General features: G+C 40.6%; 1 protein-coding gene across 3 annotated transcripts in view; it reads right to left on the bottom strand.

The window, feature by feature from the left end:
- Positions 1-17,183, bottom strand: part of si:ch211-266g18.6 (synaptotagmin-like protein 2) — a 54,788-nt gene extending 37,605 nt beyond the window's left edge. For all 3 annotated transcript variants that reach the window (XR_003869586.1, XR_003869587.1, XM_029714067.1), the window contains exons 1-6: positions 16,734-17,183; positions 4,416-4,561; positions 4,107-4,200; positions 3,182-3,227; positions 3,062-3,092; positions 1,427-2,965 (exon numbers count right to left, since the gene is read on the bottom strand). Coding sequence is in view for 1 of the 3 variants with exons in the window: in XM_029714067.1 (XP_029569927.1) it covers positions 1,427-2,965; positions 3,062-3,092; positions 3,182-3,227; positions 4,107-4,200; positions 4,416-4,561; positions 16,734-16,864 (1,987 nt within the window). In the remaining 2 variants the exon portion in view is untranslated. The remainder of the gene's footprint in view (positions 1-1,426; positions 2,966-3,061; positions 3,093-3,181; positions 3,228-4,106; positions 4,201-4,415; positions 4,562-16,733) is intronic.
- Between the last annotated feature and the right edge of the window lie 5,036 nt (positions 17,184-22,219).

Here is a 22,219-nt window from a genome sequence, read left to right on the forward strand (position 1 = left end):
CCAGAAATATAATATGTATATAATATTTGCACAATGAATTGTCCTACACTACACATTTAACATGTTTAACACATATGATTAGTACATAAATTCAGTGACAATAAGATAATAATGTTGATCTGATTACGCTCATAAAATCACTATGTCTCTCCAATTATTATTTTTTGTCTTTCTCTGTGCGTGATTGGTGGGGAAAAACAGGTCTACAGTACGTAGCCTATTGTAGGCTACACTACTTTTTTTAAAGTCAACATTTGTTCAGAACAATTTGCTCAATAGCAAGATAAAATGTCGCTCTCAAAAAGTATCAAGAAGAAAGGTAGATAATGAAAATCGAAGTTTCAGAGAAGAATGTACAGAGAGATATGCGTTCATCTCTCCCTCTTTTCCCAATGCCAAGCCTTATTTGCAATGAAAATATCGCCGTTTGAATTATTTGCAATCTCAGACGTAATTATGAATCTAAGCATAGATGGGGCCTTCCCGCCCCATACAGAGGCCCGACGCAGAAACATTGAATCTATATGTCTCTCCGCCAATAATTCAATTTAGAGGATTCTAAATAATATCTAAGGGGCATTTTTCGTTAGGGCAAATCTGGTCTGTGAGAATATCTAATAATAGCTTTGTAAATAAGGATACAATATGAAAGGATAATGACATGCGCAAGAGACGGTGGTAATATTTTTCATTTTAGAGACTATAGTACTGTACATGGCATCCAGGTCAGGATAACCAATAATATACACAAAAAACTAACTGGAAAATAATTTAACATTTTTGTTTCTCTTAGAATAACCTTCATCCTCATCATTCAGTTCATTGAAATTCAATTGTGAAGTTGTGCACAATTATCTGTTTTTATTTGGTTTATATTGCTCATTCATTGTCAGTTAGAGACACATTAGTGCATTGGGAACCAAGAGCATAATCAGTGCTCCAACTCCCCCTTGCGGTGGTCTGGAGCAATGAAGCAGTCATGCAGGGTAACGCTCTAAACCACAAATTCCCACGGCATAATCTCAAAACTTTTAATTGAGGAACCACTGTAGAAAATAAAGGAAAATCCTTGAATGAGTAGGTGTGTCCAAACTTTTGACTGGGACTGTATATATTTTTTTTTATAAGTCAAAGGTGTGTCATGATTCTCCTCAAATGTCATAGCTTGAAGCTGTGTTGCAAACGATGAAACACTGTACTTTCATTCTGAACCTCCTTTCTAACAATGTAGTCACTTAGAGTTGACCTTCAATAGCAAGCACAAACACAGTTATAAAAGCAAAGGATTTGAAATCACGAGATCAGGATTTAATTTCATCATGTTAGTTCGGCTAACAAAAGCATCGCAACATGTTGTGGCATGTGAAACTGAAAAATAGAGAGCTCCATACCAAAGTTTAAACTGCAAAATAGAGAGACCTCTTACCTTCAGTGTCATCTGTCACTGGGGATTCAGAGGAATTGACCACTATTGTGGGAATGAGACATTTTCCAGTCTTCTGATTCACTTTTTGAAAGTCTCCATTTGGAGACAGCTTGGACTCCAAAGTATTCCTTTCCTTAAATATATCTACCTCCTCTCCATCTAAAGTAACAAATGTCTGTCCATCCACTGCTTTACTTAGAGATTCAGTAGACTTCTTTACATCCATCTGTTCTTGTTTCTTTTCTTCATCAAAATCTCTTGGAGAAACCTTATGCAATTGTTGGTGGCATGAAACATGTAACAAAGATGGACCAGTCTCTGAGAGAGAATAATTTCTTAACTTTGACACTTCCTTCTCTTTGTCCTCACCAGTGTCCTCCTTTGATGTATGGAGATTGCTAGAAATTATGACTTCATCTAGAAAACAAACAGCAAATGGTAGAGATTCTTCTGAACAAACTAGGTCCTTCTTGGGTCTGGCCTCTTTGAAGATAGAGGATTCATCAACAGGAACATGTTTGTCTATGGTGAGTATGTCCTGTGGTCCCTCTTGGAGCAAGTACTGAGGTTCCTCTATACATTTGAATGACTCAATGGTAGGCAAAGGGTCCTTTCTCTGGAGAGAGTATGTATTCTCAAATGATAGCATTTCACTGTGGTTTTGGTCTGTTTGAAGTTCTTGGCTCTCTGTTGAAACATCTTGGTTTAGCCTAACATATTCCAGCCCCAACATATCTTCATATTCAAGCTGAAATTGCTCCTTCTCATACTTGACCTCTGAAGATTGCATGCTAGGAGGCCCCTCATGTTCTGAAACTTCATCATCAGGTCTCCTGTTGTTGAACTTATCTTCTGATCGGGTCAGAATGTCACCACTAGGTGGAGTCCCTGTGGTATTTGTCTTTCCAAAGGTAAAGTTCACCTCTTTTGGCTTTGGCCTTATGTGGCTGTTCTGTGCCCAGATCTCAAAAGACGGAGTAGTGAGAGACTCCTGCCCTGAATGTTCAACATCAAAACCAATGGTGCTATCCTCTGACCTATTATGTGTGTCAACACTAGGCAATATCACTATTGTTTTAGTTGTTCCTATGGCCATCTCTATGTCTTTTGGCTCGGCCTCTATGACGCTACCTTTCAACTCTGGTTGTGTCCATACATAGGGATCTACATACATTACAGAGCTGTTCTTCTCTGGATCATCCTTTATTTCAGGGGGAAACACCAGCTTTCTGCTAGACTTCAGATCCACAATAGTGTTCAGGGATTTGGTTGTTGGTTTGGTTTGAGGGTCGGAACTAAATACATTGATAGGACCGAGCTGAGACTCAAGAACGGCATTGGCAATATAAGCAGATTCTGTCTTGTTTTCTTGTCCAGGTTTCCTGTCTGGTGATTGGTGGGCAGTGTCAGTTGTGCTAGAATATGGCATCTCTTGATTTTGAGATGTAAATGGGTTGGTACATTTTTCCTCACTAGCAGGCCCCTCATGAGACCTGTAGAGTGGATGTTTCCATTCAGGAACATCAACAGCGGTGTTGTCTGTAATAAAGGAAAAGTTCAGGTTTAGTTTACGGTTGGCCTGTCGGGATAGGGTTCGGTGGATCCTTCCACAGCTGCAAAATGTTTCATACTCACCAGTATCCACAGTGCTAAGTTCCTGGTTAGCCTGAGGATCACAATTGTGTTATTATGCATCAACTCTTTGATTAAAGTGAAAGAAAGTTTTGTCTCAAATAATAATGCAATAAAACAAACCTTTTCACGAAAAGATGGGTTGAGGAAACTTGTGTCTGGTGTCTGGCTATGAGTGGAAAAGAGATTGCAAGGAGTTGTACTCAAACAATAAGAATATAAGTACTTAATGTGCATATGCAGTACTTTAAATGTCAGTGCAAGACTGAAAGGTATAGAACTCTTTTAAAAAAGTGTATCTTTGGCAAAATTACAATGTTTGAATGACAAATAGGTATTTCTTCAATAGCAATTTTCAAAGCTTCCTGCAATTGTTGATAAGCCAAGTGATTTAATTAGTGAGTTGTATGCATAGATTCAGTAATAGAGTCGCGTGCACCGATACAGTAATTCCTTGCTTTCTAAGCTAAAACGAATAATTGAGTAAAATAAATCTAATGGCCAACCGAGCTATTTGCGTTGACACCCCCCCTCTTGTTTTTACAATGCTGCTACTCGCTATTATCTATGCATAGTCCCTTTACCCCTACCTACATGTACAAATTACCTTGACTAGCCTGTACCCCCGCACATTTGCTCGGTACCAGTACCCCCTGTATATAGCCTCATTATTGTTATTTTATTATGTTACTTTAGTTTATTTAATAAATATTTTCTTAACTCTATTTTCTTAAAACTGCTGTTGGTTAAGGGCTTATAAGTAAGGATTTCACAGTAAGGTCTACACCTGTTGTATTCGGTGCATGTGACAAATATCATTTGATTTGAAAACACCCTGCAGTAAAAGTAAAAGTTATTCTGTAATACCAGCACAGAAGTCTTCTGAAGTTTTTATTGCCAGAAGTTTGCTCTTGTAACACATTTCTCTTCTATTAGGAGGTAGCAATTCACTGTTCAAGGCTTAAATAAGCCTCTGCAATCTGTATGTTTGTATTCCACGTGTGACCAGAAATCTTGATATTGTAAGCTACTCTTAGAATAAACTTACATCTCAGAAGTCTTGGTTTGAGGGTCCTTATTCTCCTTTACTCCTTTTTTGTTTTTTGTTTGTCCGACATCGCTGAAAGTGCTAGTCCTAAAGGCTGAGAAGCAGACAATGATCACTCAGGTTATTTATCTTCGGTCAGCCCATCCCTCTGTATGAATAATGTAACTACAGTCTTTAGCCTGAGGAGTGACAGTGGGAGATGACTGACAAAGGGGTTAAAATCAGAATATGGAAAATATTAATTATTCTTTCATTGATTGAGAGTGTAATTATTTAACTGATTAATGGTAATCAGTACAAAATCTATACCTGTTGTCTTCTTTCTCCTCATTGAAGACCTGAGAACTTCTGTCACGTCTGACTGTCGTCCATAGCGATGAGTCCGGAGCTCTTCGAACCACTCCCCAGTCATAACTTTAAGCTTTTTAGGGTCAGGAATGGAGATTTGCAGACGACTGACACCAATAGACAATAAAGCAGATGGAAAAGTAGTAAATGAAAAGACTGATTATTTTAGTAAATATTCCAACAAAAATGTTGTTCTCTAGTAACATGAATCCACTGCATTGTAAATCTTCTCAAAGATGTAGATGTTTTACAGTGAGGGAAAAAAGTATTTGATCCCTTGCTGATTTTGTACGTTTGCCCACAGACAAGAAATATCAGTCTATAATTTTAATGGTAGGTTTATTTTAACAGTGAGAGACAGAATAACAACAACAAAAAATCCAGAAAAATGTATGTCAAAAATGTTATAAATTGATTTGCATTTTAAATGAGGGAAATAAGTATTTGACCCCCTCTCAATCAGAAAGATTTCTGGCTCCCAGGTGTCTTTTATACAGGTAACGAGCTGAGATTAGGAGCACACTCTTAAAGGGAGTGCTCCTAATCTCAGTTTGTTACCTGTATAAAAGACACCTGTCCACAGAAGCAATCAATCGATCAGATTCCAAACTCTCCACCATGGCCAAGACCAAAGAGCTCTCCAAGGTGGCAGGGACAAGATTGTAGACCTACACAAGGCTGGAATGGGCTACAAGACCATCGCCAAGCAGCTTGGTGAGAAGGTGACAACAGTTGGTATGATTATTCCCAAATGGAAGAAACACAAAAGAACTGTCAATCTCCCTCGGCCTGGGGCTCCATGCAAGATCTCACCTCGTGGAGTTGCAATGATCATGAGAACGGTGAGGAATCAGCCCATAACTACACGGGATGATCTTGTCAATGATCTCAAGGCAGCTGGGACCATAGTCAACAAGAAAAGAATTGGTAACACACTACGCCATGAAGGACTGAAATCCTGCAGCGCCCGCAAGGTCCCCCTGCTCAAGAAAGCACATATACATGCCCGTCTGAAGTCTGACAATGAACATCTGAAGGATTCAGAGGACAACTGGGTGAAAGTGTTGTGGTCAGATGAGACCAAAATGGAGCTCTTTGGCATCAACTCAACTCGCCGTGTTTGGAGGAGGAATGCTGCCTATGACCACAAGAACACCATCCCCACCGTCAAACATGGAGGTGGAAACATTATGCTTTGTGGGTGTTTTTCTGCTAAGGGGACAGGACAACTTCACCGCATCAAAGGGACGATGGACGGGGCCATGTACCGTCAAATCTTGGGTGAGAACCTCCTTCCCTCAGCCAGGGCATTGAAAATGGGTTGTGGATGGGTATTCCAGCATGACAATGACCCAAAACACACAGCCAAGGCAACAAAGGAGTGGCTCAAGAAGAAGCACATTAACCTGTTGGGGATAGGGGGCAGTATTTGCACGGCCGGATAAAAAACGTACCCGATTTAATCTGGTTACTACTCCTGCCCAGTAACTAGAATATGCATATAATTGTTTGATTTGGATAGAAAACACCCTAAAGTTCCTAAAACTGTTTGAATGGTGTCTAACAGAACTCATTTGGCAGGACAAAGCCTGAGAAGATTCCAAACAGGAAGCGCTCTCTCTAACTATTTCTTGGCCTTCTTGATCATCTCTAACCAAAACAGGGGATCTCTGGCATAACGTGACATTTTCTAACGCTCCCATAGGCTCTCAGAAGGCGCCAGAACATTGAATGGTGACTTTGCAGGCCATGGCTGAAAAACAGTAGCGCATTTGGATAGTGGTCGATCTGAGAACAATGAGACTGGGGGCGCGTTCACGAGCCCACACCATGTTTTTATTTTTCGTCTTTGAACGAAAACGGTTGGAATATTATCGCTTTTTTAAGAGAAAAATGGCATAAAAATTGATTTTAAACAGCGTTTGACATGCTTCGAAGTACGGTAATGGAATATTTTGAATTTTGTCACGAAACGCGCCGGGCACGTCACCCTTCTTTGCCCTTCGGATAGTGTCTTGAACGCATGAACAAAACGCCGCTATTTGGATATAACTATGGATTATTTGGAACCAAACCAACATTTGTAATTGAAGTAGAAGTCCTGGGAGTGCATTCTGACGAAGAACAGCAAAGGTAATCCAATTTTTCTTATAGTAAATCTGAGTTTGGTGAGTACCACACTTGGTGGGTGTCAAAATAGCTAGCCCGTGATGGCCGGGCTATCTACTCAGAACATTGCAAAATGTGCTTCCACAGAAAAGCTATATTAAAATCGGACAACGCGATTGAATAAAGGAGTTCTGTATCTATAATTCTTAAAATAATTATGTTTTTTGTGAACGTTTATCGTGAGTAATTTAGTAAATTCACCGGAAGTGTTCGGTGGGAATGCTAGTCACATGCTAGTCACATGCTAAAAAGCTGGTTTTTGATATAAATATGAACTTGATTGAACAAAACATGCATGTATTGTATAACAATGTCCTAGGAGTGTCATCTGATGAAGATCATCAAAGGTTAGTGCTGCATTTAGCTGTGGTTTTGGTTTATGTGACATTATATGCTAGCTTGAAAAATGGGTGTCTGATTATTTCTGGCTGGGTACTCTGCTGACATAATCTAATGTTTTGCTTTCGTTGTAAAGCATTTTACATTTACATTTTAGTCATTTCGCAGACGCTCTTATCCAGAGCGACTTACAGTAGTGAATGCATACATTTCATACATGGCCCACCGTGGGAATCGAACCCACAACCCTGGCATTGCAAACACCATGCATTGCAAATACCATGCTCTACCAACTGAGCTACAGGGAAGGCTAAAGCCTTTTTGAAATCGGACAGTGTGGTTAGATTAACGAGAGTCTTGTCTTTAAAATGGTGTAAAATAGTCATATGTTTGAGAAATTGAAGTAATAGCATTTCTAAGGTATTTGAATATCGCGCCACGGGATTCAACTGGCTGTTGAGTAGGTGGGACGCAAGCACCCTTTGAAAGATAAACATCTCCTTAATCTAACCACGTTGTCCGATTTCAAAAAGGTTTTACGGCGAAAGCATAAAGTTAGGTTATGTTAGGAGAGTACATTGACAATAGCTGTGTGTAATGTATTGTCGATTCAAAGACAGGCGTCACCAAAACCATAAAATCAGCTAAAATTATGCACTAACCTTTTAAAATCTCTATCAGATGACACTCCTAGGACATTATGTTAGACAATGCATGCATTTTTAGTTCTATGAAGTTCATATTTATATCTAAAAACAGCGTTTTACTATGGCGTTGATGTTCAGGAAATCGTTTCCCTCCAATAACCGGCAGTCATGTCATGACAACAAAATAATTAATTAATATTAGAAAACATTGGTAAAATATTATATTGTCATTCAAAGAATTATAGATTTACATCTCTTGAACGCAATCGACTTGCCAGATTTAAAATTAACCTTACTGGGAAATCACACTTTGCAATAATCTGAGCACTGCGCCCAGAAAAATACGCATTGCGATACAGACTAACCGCCATGTTGGAGAGATCTAAAATCGAAAATATTATGTAAATAATCCATTACCTTTGATTCTCTTCATCAGATGTCACTTCCAAGGAATCCCAGGTCCATAACGAATGTAGTTTTGTTCAAAAAAGCTCATCATTTATGTCCAAAAAGCTCCGTGTTGTTAGCACATGATCTAAGCCAGCCGGACTTCACTTTACTTCACGAACGGAAAAAATATATTTACGTTCGTTCAAACATGTCAAACGTTGTATAGCTTAAATCATTAGTGCCTTTTTTAACCAGAACATGAATAAAATTCAAGGCGGACGATTGGGATCTCTTTTAAAACGTTTCGGAACGAGAGTACCCACCATCAACTCGCGCGCCAGGGGTCTAATCATCACCGTTCCAAGTCTCTTATTCGGTCAGATCTCACAGTATAAGACTCAAAACACTTTGTAAAGGCTGGTGACATCTAGTGGAAGCCATAGGAAGTGCCAAAACATTCCTCAGCCCCTTTGTTTTTCAATGGCATAGGCTTAAAGTCAATTCAACACATCAGGTATCCACTTCCTGTCAGAATCTGTCTCAGGGTTTTGCCTGTCAAATGAGTTCTGTTATACTCACAGACACCATTCAAACAGTTTTAGAAACTTTAGGGTGTTTTCTATCCATATATAATACGTATATGCATATTCTAGTTACTGGGTAGGATTAGTAACCAGATTAAATCGGGATTAAATCCAGCCGTGAAAATTCTGCCCCCTATACCCTAACAGGTTAAGGCCCTGGAGGGGCCTAGCCAGTCTCCAGACCTTAATCTCATAGAAAATCTGTGGAGGGAGCTGAAGTTTCGAGTTGCCAAACGTCAGCCTCGAAACCTTTAATGACTTGGAGAAGATCTGCAAAGAGGAGTGGGACAAAATCCTTCCTGAGTTGTGTGCATACCTGGTGGCCAACTCCAAGAAACGTCTGACCTCTGATTGCCAACAAGGGTTTTGCCACCAAGTACTCAGTCATGCCAATTCCTCCTTTGGCCGTCTCTCCTTCCAGTTCTCTGCTGCCAATGACTGGAACGAACTACAAAAATCTGTGAAACTGGAAACACTTACCTCCCTCACTAGCTTTAAGCACCAGCTGTCAGAGCAGCTCACAGATCACTGCACCTGTACATAGCCCATCTATAATTTAGCCCAAACAACTACCTCTTCCCCTACTGTATTTATTTATTTTGCTACTTTGCACCCCATTATTTCTATTTCTACATTGCACTTTCTTCCACTACAAATCTACCATTCCAATGTTTTACTTGCTATATTGTATTTATTTTGCCAACATGGCCTTTTTTGCCATTACCTCCCTTATCTCACCTCATTTGCTCACATTGTATATAGACTTATTTTTCTACAATATTATTGACTGTATGTTTGTTTTACTCCATGTGTAACTCTGTGTTGTTGTATGTGTCGAACTGCTTTGCTTTATCTTGGCCAGGTCGCAATTGTAAATGAGAAATTGTTCAACTTGCCTACCTGGTTAAATAAAGGTATAAGAAATAAATAAATGTTTTGCAGAGGGGTGAAATACTTATTTCCCTCATTAAAATGCAAATCAATTTATAACATTTTTGACATGCGTTTGTTTGAATTTTTTTGTTGTTATTCTGTCTCTCACTGTTCAAATAAACCTATCATTAAAATGATAGCCTGATCATTTCTTAGTCAGTGGGAAAACGTACAAAATGAGCAGGGGATCAAATACTTTTTTCCCCTCACTGTATATGTTCAAATCAGCTCTTAAATTTGGGCTGAAGGGCTGAATATAACAAATGAACAGTACTAATTTCAAGTAATCTATACTGAACAAAAATATAAACACAACATGCAACAATTAACAATTTTACTGAGTTACAGTTCATATAAGGAAATCAGTCAATTGAAATAAGTTCTTTAGGTCCTAATCTTCAGATTTCACATGACTGGGCATGGGCGCAGCAATAGGTGGGCCTGGGAGGGCATAGGCCCACCCACTGGGGAGCCAGGCTCAGCCAATCAGAATGAGTTTTTCACCACAAAAGGGCTTTATTACAGACTGAAATACTCCTCAGTTTCATCAGCTGTCCGGGTGGCTAGTCTCAGATGATCTCGCAGGTGAAGAAACTGTATGTGGAAGTCCTGGGCTGGTGTGGTTACACGTGGTCTGCGGTTGTGAGGCCTGTTGGACGTTCTGCCAAATTATCTAAAACTACGTTGGAGGCTTATGGTAGAGAAAATAACATTACATTATCTGGCATCAACTCTGGTTGACATTCCTGCAGTCAGCATTGCTATTTGCATGCTCACTCAAAACTTGAGACATCTGTGGCATTGTGTTGTGTGACAAAACTGGCCTTTTATTGTCCTCAGCACAAGGTGCACCTGTTTAATGATTGTGCTGTTTAATCAGCTTCTTGATATGCCACACCTGTCAGGTGGATGGATTACCTTGGCAAAGGATAAATGCTCAGTAAGAGGGAGGTAAACACGTGTGAGTATGGAACAGTTCTGCACCTTATTTCAGCTCATGAAACATGGGACCAACACTTTACATGTTGTGTTTTTATTTTTGTTAAGTATAATTCCAAGTATTTAACTGCATTGACATACACTATACAGTACATTCGGAAATTATTCAGACCCCTTTACTTTTTCCACGTTTCTACTTTATTCTAAAATGGATTAAAAAAAAAATTGATATAATTCTCATCAATCTACACACAATACCCCATAATGACGAAGCAAAATACATTATTTAAATAAGCATTCAGACCCTTTGCTATGAGACTTGAAATTGAGCTCAGGTACATCCTGTTTCTATTGATCATTCTTTAGATGTTTCTACAACTTGATTGGAGTCCACCTGTTGGAAATTCAATTGATTTAACATGATTTGAAAAGGCACACACCTGACTATATACAGTTGAAGTAGGAAGTTTACATACACCTTAGCCAAATACATTTAAACTCAGTTTTTCACAATTCCTGACATTTAATCCTAGTAAAAAGTCCCTGTTTTAGGTCAGTTAGGATCACCACTTTATTCTGAGAATGTGAAATGTCAGAATAATGTCAAATTCATCACATTCCTAGTGAGTCAGAAGTTTACATACACTCAATTAGTATTTGGTAGCATTGCCTTTAAATTGTTTAACTTGGGTCAAACGTTTCGGGTAGCCTTCCACAGGTCAGGTGTGTAGGCCTCTTGCTCGCACACGCTTTTTCAGTTCTGCCCACAAATTGTCTATAGGATTGAGGTCAGGGCTTTGTGATGGCCACTCCAATACCTTGACTTTGGAAGTATGCTTGGGGTCATTGTTCGTTTGGAAGACCCATTTGCATCCAAGCTTTAACTTCCTGACAGATGTCTTGAAATGTTGCTTCGAATATATCCACATAAATCTCCTGCTTCATGATGCCATCTATTTTGTGAAGTGCACCAGTCCCTCCTGCAGCAAAGCACCCTCAGGTCTACAATCTTTTTCCTGAGGTCTTGGCTGATTTCTTTTGATTTTCCAATGATGTCAAGCAAAGAGGCACTGAGTTTGAACGTAGGCCTTGAAATACATCCACAGGTACACCTCCAATTAACTCAAATGATGTCCATTAGCCTATCAGAAGCTTCTAAAGTCATGACATCATTTTCTGGAATTTTCCAAGCTGTTTAAAGGCACAGTCAATTAAGTGTATGTAAACTTCTGACCCACTGGAATTGTGATGCAGTGAATTATAAGTGAAATAATCTGCCTGTAAACAAATGTTGGAAAATGACTTGTCATGCACAAAGTAGATGTCCTAACCGACTTGCCAAAACTATAGTTTGTTAACAAGAAATGTGTGGAGCGGTTGAAAAACGAGTTTTAATGACTCCTCCATAAGTTTATGAAAACTTCTGACTTCAACTGTAAGGTCCCACAGTTGACAGTGCATGTTTGCACAAAAACCAAGCCATGAGGTCGAAGGAATTGTCCGTAGAACTCCGAGTCAGGATTGTGTCGAGGCACACATTTTGGGAAGGGTACCAAAACATTTCTGCAGCATTGAAGGTCCAAAAGAACACATTGGCCTCCCTTATTCTTAAATGGAAGAAGATTGATTGGAACCATCAAGACTCTTTCTAGAGCTGGCCGTCAGGCCAAACTGAGCAATCGGGGGGAAAAGGGCCTTGGTCAGGGGCATGAACAAGAACCCGATAGTCACTCTGACAGAGCTCCAGAGTTCCTCTGTGGAGATGCGAGAACCTTCCAGAAGGACAAACATCTCTGCAATACAGCACCAATCAGGCATTTATGGTAGAGAGGCCAGATGGAAGCCACTCCACAGTAAAAGTCACAAGACAGCCTGCTTGGAGTTTGCCAAAACGCACCTAAAGGACTCTCAGACCATGAAAATCAAGATTTTCTGGTCTGATGAAACCAAGATTGAACCCTATGGTCTGAATGCCAAGCGTCACGTCTGGAGGAAACCTGGTACAATCACTACAATAAAGCATGGTGGTGGCAGCATCATGCTGTGGGGATCTTTTCATCGGCAGGGACTGGGAGACTAGTCAGGATTAAGGGAAAGATGAAAGGAGCAAAGTTCAGAGAGATCCTTGATGAAAACCTGCTCCAGAGCACTCAGGACCTCAGACTGGTGCGAAGGTTCACCTTCCAACTGGATAAAGACCCTAAGCACACAGCCAAGACAGCAGAGGAGCTTTGGGACAAGTCTCTGAATGTCCTTGAATAGCCCAGCCAGAGCCCAGACTTGATCCCTGGAGAGACCTGAAAGAGAATGAGAGGATCTGCAGAGAAAAATGGGAGAAACTCCCCAAATACAGGTGGGCCAAGCTTGTAGAGTCATACTCAAGATTACTCTTGGGTGTAATTTCTGCCAAATCTGCTTCAACAAGTGCTGAGTAAAGGGTCTGAATACTTATGTAAATGTGATAATACAGTTTTTATATTTTTAATACATTTGCAAAAAAAAAAGTTTTGCTTTGTCATGATGGGGTATTGTGTGTAGATTGAGATGGGGGAAAAACTGTTTAAAACAAGGCTGTAAAGTAACAAAAAGTCAATGGGTCTGAATGTATATACAAAAGTATGTGGACACCACTTCAAATTAGTGCATTCGGCAATTCAGCCACACCCGTTGCTGACAGGTGTATAAAATCGAACACACAGCCACGCAATTTCCATAGACAAACATTGGCAGTAGAATGTCTCATACTGAAGAGCTCAGTGACTTTCTGCGTGGCACATAGGATGCCACATTTCCAGCAAGTCAGTACGTCAAATTTCTGCCCTGCTAGAGCTGCCCCGGTCAACTGTATTGTGAAGTGGAAAAGTCTAGGAGCAACAACGGCTCAGCCACGAAGTGGTAGGCCACACAAGCTCACAGAATGGGACAGCCAAGTGCTGAAGTGCATAGTGCGTAAAAATTGTCTGTCCTCGGTTGCAACACTCACTGAAGAGAACTGGAATGGGAACTGGAATTTCATTGTACTTCCTCAAATGACTGGAATTTAAAACCTCTTACATCTACACGTTCCGCTAGCGGAACGTCTGCTCCAATATCCAATGATGGGCGGGGCGCGAAATACAAACTCCTCTAAAATCCGAAAACTTCCATTTTTCAAACATATGACTATTTTACAGCTATTTAAAGACAAGACTCTCCTTTATCTAACCACACTGTCCGATTTCAAAAAGGCTTTACAGCGAAAGCAAAACATTAGATTATGTCAGCAGAGTACCCAGCCAGAAATAATCAGACACCCATTTTTCAAGCTAGCATATCATGTCACATAAACCCAAACCATAGCTAAATGCAGCACTAACCTTTTATGATCTTCATCAGATGACACACCTAGGACATTATGTTATACAATACATGCATGTCTGTTCAATCAAGTTCATATTTATATCAAAAACCAGCTTTTTACATTAGCATGTGACGTTCAGAACTAGCATTCCCACCGAACACTTCCGGTGATTTTACTAAATTACTCACGATAAACGTTCACAAAAAGCATAACAATTATTTTAAGAATTATAGATACAGAACTCCTCTATGCACTCGATATGTCCGATTTTAAATTAGCTTTTCGGATGAAGCACATTTTGCAATAATCTAAGTACATAGCCCGGCATCACAGGGCTAGCTATTTAGACACCCAAACAGTTTAGCCTTCACCAAAATCACATTTCCTATAAGAAAAATGTTCTTACCTTGCTTGTTCTTCGTCAGAATACACTGCCAGGACTTCTACTTCAATAACAAATGTAGGTTTGGTCCCAAATAATCCATCGTTATGTTCCATCAAGACGTTTTGTTCGTGCGTTCTAGACACTATCCCAACGCTAAATCTCAGCCACGAGCATGACGCAGAATTTGACAAAAAAATTCTAAATATTCCATTACCGTACTTCGAAGCATGTCAACCGCTGTTTAAAACCAATTTTTATGCAATTTATCTCGTAGAAAAGCGATAATATTCCGACCGGGAATCTGCCTGTCTGTATACTGAGGGAAAAACCGAAAGCCGGGGGCGGGGCGGGTCGCGAGCGTAAGGCTTACTCCACTGAGAGACCACTTAGCTTTTGCTCTCGTGTGCTTCAGCCAGGGCTTTGAATTACGTCATTCCTGTTTTTCCCGGGCTCTGAGACTTCATTGGAGACGTGGGAAGTGTCACGTAACAGCAGAGATCCCTTGTAATAGAGAGAATCAACAAGGGCAAGAAATGTTCAAACAGGGTACTTCCTGAACAGAAGCATCTCAGGTCTTTGCCTGCCATAGGAGTTCTGTCATACTCACAGACACCATTCAAACAGTTTCAGAAACTGTGGAGTGTTTTCTCTCCAAAGCTAATAATTATATGCATATTCTAGTTTCTGGGCAGGACTAATAATCAGATTAAATCGGGTACGTTTTTTATCCAGCCGTGAAAATACTGCCCCCTAGCCATAAGAGGTTAAATGGAATTTACCCCAACTCTGCTATGTAGCCTTGGCCTATGCTGTATTTATATATGAATGCATACTTCCTCTGGATGCAACATCAGCACCAGAACTGTTTGTCGGGAGCTTCATGACATAGGTTTCCATGGCAGAGCAGCCTAAGATCCCCATGCGCAATGCCAAGAGTCAGCTGGAGTGATGTAAAGCTTACCGCCATTGGACTCCGGAGCACTGGAAACACGTTCTCTGGAGTGATGAATCACGCTTAACCATCTGGGAGTCCAACCGACTAATCTGGGTTTGGAGGATGCCAGGAGAACACTACCTGGTCTGGGGCTGTTTTTCATGGTTCGGGCTAGGCCCCTTAGTTCCAGTGAAGGGAAATCTTATAGCTACAGCATACAATGATGATTCTGTTCTTCCAACTTTGTGGAAACAGTTTAGCAAAGGCCCTTTCCTGCTTCCGCATGACAATTCCCCCGTGCACAAAGCGAGGTCCAAACATGCATGTTTTGTCAAGATACAGTAGATGTGGAAGAACTTGACTGGCCTGCACATACACCAAGTCACTTGGCTCTGTCATGTCCTCACACGGTCTCTCCTATCATTGCTATGCAGACGACACACAATTAATCTTCTCCTTTCCCCCTTCTGACAACCAGGTGGCGAATCGCATCTCTGCATGTCTGGCAGACATATCAGTGTGGATGACGGATCACCACCTCAAGCTGAACCTCGGCAAGACGGAGCTGCTCTTCCTCCCGGGGAAGGACTGCCCGTTCCATGATCTCGCCATCACGGTTGACAACTCCCTTGTGTCCTCCTCCCAGAGTGCTAAGAACCTTGGCGTGATCCTGGACAACACCCTGTCGTTCTCCACTAACATCAAGGCGGTGACCCGATCCTGTAGGTTCATGCTCTACAACATTCGCAGAGTACGACCCTGCCTCACACAGGAAGCGGCGCAGGTCCTAATCCAGGCACTTGTCATCTCCCGTCTGGATTACTGCAACTCGCTGTTGGCTGGGCTCCCTGCCTGTGCCATCAAACCCCTACAACTCATCCAGAACGCCGCAGCCCGTCTGGTGTTCAACCTTCCCAAGTTCTCTCACGTCACCCCGCTCCTCCGCTCTCTCCACTGGCTTCCAGTTGAAGCTCGCATCCGCTACAAGACCATGGTGCTTGCCTACGGAGCTGTGAGGGGAACGGCACCTCCGTACCTTCAGGCTCTGATCAGGCCCTACACCCAAACAAGGGCACTGCGTTCATCCACCTCTGGCCTGCTCGCCTCCCTACCTCTGAGGAAGCACAGTTCCCGCTCAGCCCAGTCAAAACTGTTCGCCGCTCTGGCACCCCAATGGTGGAACAATCTCCCTCACGATGCCAGGACAGCGGAGTCAATCACCACCTTCCGGAGACACCTGAAACCCCACCTCTTTAAGGAATACCTGGGATAGGATAAAGTAATCCTTCTAACCCCCCCCCCCTTTAAAGGATTTAGATGCACTATTGTAAAGTGTTTGTTCTACTGGATATTATAGGTGAATGCACCAATTTGTAAGTCGCTCTGGATAAGAGCGTCTGCTAAATGACTTAAATGTAAATGTAAATGTAAATGCACAGAGCCCTGACTTCAACCCCATCGAACACCTTTTGAATGAATTGGAATGTCGACTGCGAGTCAGGCCTATTCGCCGAACATCAGTGCCTGAGCACAACATTAACTATCATGAAATAGGACATGTTCATTCTCAGCATGTATTCGACCCAAAAATATCGCCACCAAGGCCATAAATGAATTACCGTATGCGTCCAGTCTCTCGCTTCCTGAGGTTGTCATCTCGCTGAAGCACCTGTCGGATTGCCGATTCCTCATCTGTGGACAGATGACTCAGGTCCAGAAACTCCAATAAATCCTTTGTGGACTTCATCATGACATGAAGTTTATGTCAGTTTAACACTTCCAAAAAAAAGCTGTATATCCAAAAGAGTCCCAAAGATCCAAATGAGGAGAAAAAGGAGTTTTATTTTCAGTCTTCACACACCTGTGAACGTAAATAAAAAGGGTGCCAAACCGGTTAAACTACTTTGAGGAAAGAGGAAAAACACATTGACTGATGAAAGGTGAAAGTATGGCATATATTCTTTACATGTCCCCAAAAAAATCTCAATTCTTAAAACAGCTAATCTAATGAGGGGACATGCAGCCACTGAGTTCCAACACATATACCAAAGTGTTTGGCCGAACTGGCAATGAATGATGTAATAATGTAAACAGTGAAAGGTCCTTTGTCAATAAGAGAGCTGTTAATTATTTACAGTGCAACGCCATTGTCCAGGGAAAAATGCTGTGGGCACTATGAGCACAGATGTTTTGTCAATAATGTCAAGATTTTAGAATCTAAGGAGAAGTAGGAAATGAATTACTTATCCAGTCTGTTTCCCAGCGTAATGAAAGCTATGGCAACTTTGTATCAAGGCTTCACTAATTAACTATTTCAGCAACCTTCTCCATTAAAACTGAGAAGGGTTTAGCCTTGTTGCATAGTTAACACCCTTACCTAATGCTTGGGTAAATCATTGCTTCATGAAAACCCAACCTCAAGGCATAATGGAATTGTTTACAGACAGACACACCTCATTCTTGTGGAAACATGCAAGTCATGTGTTTTGACACACCCCATCAAACTGAAACTTGATATATTGACTTATCTAAGGAGGGACAATTTATTTATTTATGATCTTCCAATAGTGAGCTATACACTGACTATACAAAACATTAGGAACACCTGCTCTTTCCATGCCATAGACTGACCAGGTGAATCTAGGAGAAAGCTATAATCCCTTATTGATGTCACCTGTTAAATCTATTTCAATCAGTGTATATAAAGGGGAGGAGACAGGTCAAAAAAAGATTTTTAAGCCTTGAGACAATTGAGAAATGGATTGTGTAGGTGTGGCATTCAGAGGGTGAAATGGCAAGACAAAAGATTTTAGTGCCTTTTCAAAAACTGCAAAGCTGCAGCTTTTTTTAATGCTCAACAGTTTCCCGTGTGTATCAAGAATGGTCCTTTCGACACCTTGTCGTCCATGGTCTGACAAATTGAGGCTGTTCTGAGGGCAAAGCGGGGTGCAACTCAATATAAGCGTGTTCCGTATGTTTTGTAAACACAGTGCATTTACAGGCCTAGATAGTTAAGACAATAAATTGTATTTTATTTTATTATTTCCTTGTCTATCAATTAGCTTTTGAAAATACAGTCGATGTGCAGGTATGACATTGAGAAGATATGATACCTGAATGTACAGTTGAAGTCGGAAGTTTACATACACCTTAGCCAAATACATTTAGATTCAGTTTTTCACAATTCCTGTCATTTATTGTAAAAATTCCCTGTCTTAGGTCAGTTAGGATCACCAATTTATTTTAACAATGTGAAATGTCAGAATAATAGTAGAGAAAATGATTTATTTCAGCTTTTATTTCTTTCATCACATTCCCAATGGGTCAGAAGTTTACATACACTTTAGTATTTGGTAGCATTGCCTTTAAATTGTTTAACTTGGGTCAAACGTTTCGGGTAGCCTTCCACAAGCTTCCCACAATAAGTGGGTGAATTTTGGCCCATTCCTCCTGACAGAGCTGGTGTAACTGAGTCAGGTTCCTAGGCCTCCTTGCTCGCACACGCTTTTTCAGTTCTGCCCACAAATGTTCTTTTGGATTGAGGTCAGGGCTTTGTGATGGCCACTCCAATACCTTGACTTGGTTGTCCTTAAGCCATTTTGCCACAACTTTGGATGTATGCTTGGGATCATTGTCCATTTGGAAGACCAATTTGCACCCAAGCTTTTAACTTCCTGACTGATGTCTTGATGTTGCTTCAACATATCCACATAATTTTCCTGCTTCATGATGGCATATATTTAGTGCACCAGTCTCTCCTGCAGCAAAGCACCCCTACAACATGATGCTGCCACACTGTGCTTCACGGTTGGGATGGTGTTCTTCGGCTTGTAAGCTCCCCCTTTTTCCTACAAACATAATGATGGTCATTATGGCCAAATAGTTCTATTTTTATTTCATCAGACCAGAGGACATTTCTGAAAAAGTACGATCTTTGTCCCGATGTGCAGTTGCAAACCGTAGTCTGGCTTTTTTATGGCGGTTTTGAAGCAGTGGCTTCTTCCTTGCTGAGCGGCCTTACAGGTTATGTCGATATAGGAATAATTTTACTGTGGATATAGATACTTTTGTACCCGTTTCCTCCAGCATCTTCACAAGGTCCTTTGCTGTTTTTCTGGGATTGATTTGCACTTTTCGCACCAAAGTACGTTCATCTCTAGGAGACAGAACGCGTCATCTTCCTGAGCGGTATGACGGCAGCGTGTTCCCATGGTGTTTATACTTGCGTACTATTGTTTGTACAGGTGAACGTGGTACCTTCAGGCGTTTGGAAATTGTGAAAGTGAATGTCTAAAAAAAATGTCTGAGGTCTTGGCTGATTTCTTTTGATTTTCCCATGATGTCAAGCTAAGAGGCACTGAGTTTGAAGGTAGGCCTTGAAACACATCCACAGGAACACCTCCAATTGACTCAACTGATGTCCATTAGCCTATCAGAAGCGTCTAAAGCCATCACATCATTTTCTGGAATTTTCCAAGCTGTTTATAGGCACATTCAATTTAGTGTATGTAAACTTCTGACCCACTGGAATTGTGATACAGTGAATTGTAAGTGAAATAATCTGTCTGTAAACAATTGTTGGAAAAATTACTTGTGTCATGCACAAAGTAGATGTCCTAACCGACTTACCAAAACTATAGTTTGTTAACAAGATATTTGTGGAGTGGTTGAAAAACTAGTTTTAATGACTCCAACCTAAGTTCATGTGAACTTCTGACTTCAACTGTATTTCTTGAAGGAGTTCCCACATGTGCTGGCTACTTTTTCTTCACTCTGCGGTCCAACTCAACCCAAACCATCTTAATTAATTGGGTTTTGGTTGGGTGATTGTGGAGGCCAGGTTATCTGATGCAGCACTCCATCGCTCTCCGTCTTGTTTAAATAGCCCTTACACAGCCTGGAGGTGTGTTGGGTCATTGTGCTGATGAAAACCAAATTATAGTCGGACTAACCAGATGGGATGGCGTATCGCTGCAGAATGCTGTGGTAGCCATGCTGGTTAAGTGTGCCTTCAATTCTAAATAAATCACTGACAGTGTCACCAGCAAAGCACCCCCACACCATCACACCTTCTTCACGGTGGGAACCACACATGCGGAGATCATCCTTTCTGCGTCTCACAAAGACACGGCGGTTGAAACCAAAAGGACAGATTTCCACCGTTCTAATGTCCATTGCTCGTGTTTCTTGGCCCAACCAAGTCTCTTACTCTTATTGGTGTCCTTTAGTAGTGGTTTCTTTGCAGTAATTCGACCATGAAGGTCTCCTCTGAACAGTTGATGTTGAGATGTGTCTGTTACATGAACTCTGTGAAGCATTTATGTTGGTTGCAATATCTGAGGCTGGTAACTCTAGTGAACTTATCCTCTGGGTCTTCCTTTCCTATGGCGGTCCTCATGAGAGCCACTTTTATAGCGTTTGATGGTTTTTGTGACTACACTTGAAGAAACTTTCAAAGTTCTTGAATTTTCCGTATTGACTGACCTTCATGTCTTAAAGTAATGATGGACTGTCATTTCTCTTTGCTTATTTGAGCTGTTCTTGCCATAATATGGACTTCTGTATACCACCCCTACCTTGTCACAACAACTGATTGGTTCAAGCGCATTAAGAAGGAAAGAAATTCCCCAAGTGAACTTTTAAGAAGGCACACCTGTTTATTGAAATGCATTCCAGGTGACTCTCTCATGAAGCTGGTTGAGAGAATGCCAAGAGTGTGCAAAGCTGTCATCAAGGCAAAGGGTGGCTACTTTGAAGAATCTCAAATATAAAATATATTTTGATTTGTTTAACACTTTTTTGTTAGTACATGATTCCATACAGTATGTGTTATTTCATAGTTGTGATGTCTTCACTATTATTCTACAATGTAGAAAATAGTAAAATACAGAAAAACCCTGGTATGAGTCCAAACTTTTGACTGGTACTGTATGTGTCAGTATGTGGTAGTACACATTTGCCTCTTGAACTTAGCCTTATAGCAACAAAAAGGGTTCCGCTATCTTTATCGTTAGAACCTTCAAACGAGCTTTGTTAAATATCAATCTGTTTCCCAAAACCATTCTTACCAAAATTGCACTTGAAATGCTTGTTATTTACCAACTGCCTCAGACCACCAGTAGAACTGCCAAGTGCGTCGTTAGATGCTTGTTTTCCCCTTCTGGGTCACTTTATACACAGAAGATCTCTTCTAAACATAGAATCAATATGTTTATCTGTCTTTGTGAATGGCGCTAACTTCAGAATTAAGTTGATTACAAATACAAAGGCTCCAATGTTACAGACAAAATAACCATAAAAAGATGATTCAAATGAAAACCCGAGATAAATGCATTAAAATATAAATACAGCATAGGCCTAAGCTACATAGAGTTGGGGTCAATTCCATTTCAATTCCAGTCAATTGAGGAAGTACAATGAAATTCCCATTCCAATTCTCTATAGTGCTTTTCAATTAGGAACATTTGGAATTGGAATATGGTTCACTTTCTGATTTAACTGGAAGTGAAACATTACTGACCCCAACCCTGCTACATAGGCCTATATATTCAATCAATTTCATGTTCAATCAATTATATTTATCTAATTGTAGGGTAGTCTTTTTTTAATCAATTTATTATATGCTCAAGCATTAGGCAGAATAAATAACTGGACAAATAATTTGATTGTCAGCGCACGTCCAACATAAAGACATAATTATCAGTAAAATATCAGGTGCATTCATAATACATGCACAGACCTAGCAAGCAACATTAGATGCTATGTTAACTAATTCCACCATTAACTTGTTATGGATAGGGGGCAGTATTTTCACGGCTGGATAAAAAAACGTACCCGATTTAATCTGATTATTACTCCTGCCCAGAAACTAGAATATGCATATAATTATTAGCTTTGGATAGAAAACACTCCAAAGTTTCTAAAACTGTTTGAATGGTGTCTGTGACGAAGATCAGCAAAGGCAATAAAAAATGTCTAATAGTAATTCTGAGTTTAGTGAGCCCCGAAGTTGGCGGGTGTCAAAATAGCTAGCCGTGATGGCTGAGCTATGTACTCAGAATATTGCAAAATGTGCTTTCGCCAAAAAGCTATTTTAAAATCTGAC

This window comes from Salmo trutta, chromosome 25 (genome assembly GCF_901001165.1).
Source record: "Salmo trutta chromosome 25, fSalTru1.1, whole genome shotgun sequence".
NCBI classification, from domain to species: domain Eukaryota; kingdom Metazoa; phylum Chordata; class Actinopteri; order Salmoniformes; family Salmonidae; genus Salmo; species Salmo trutta.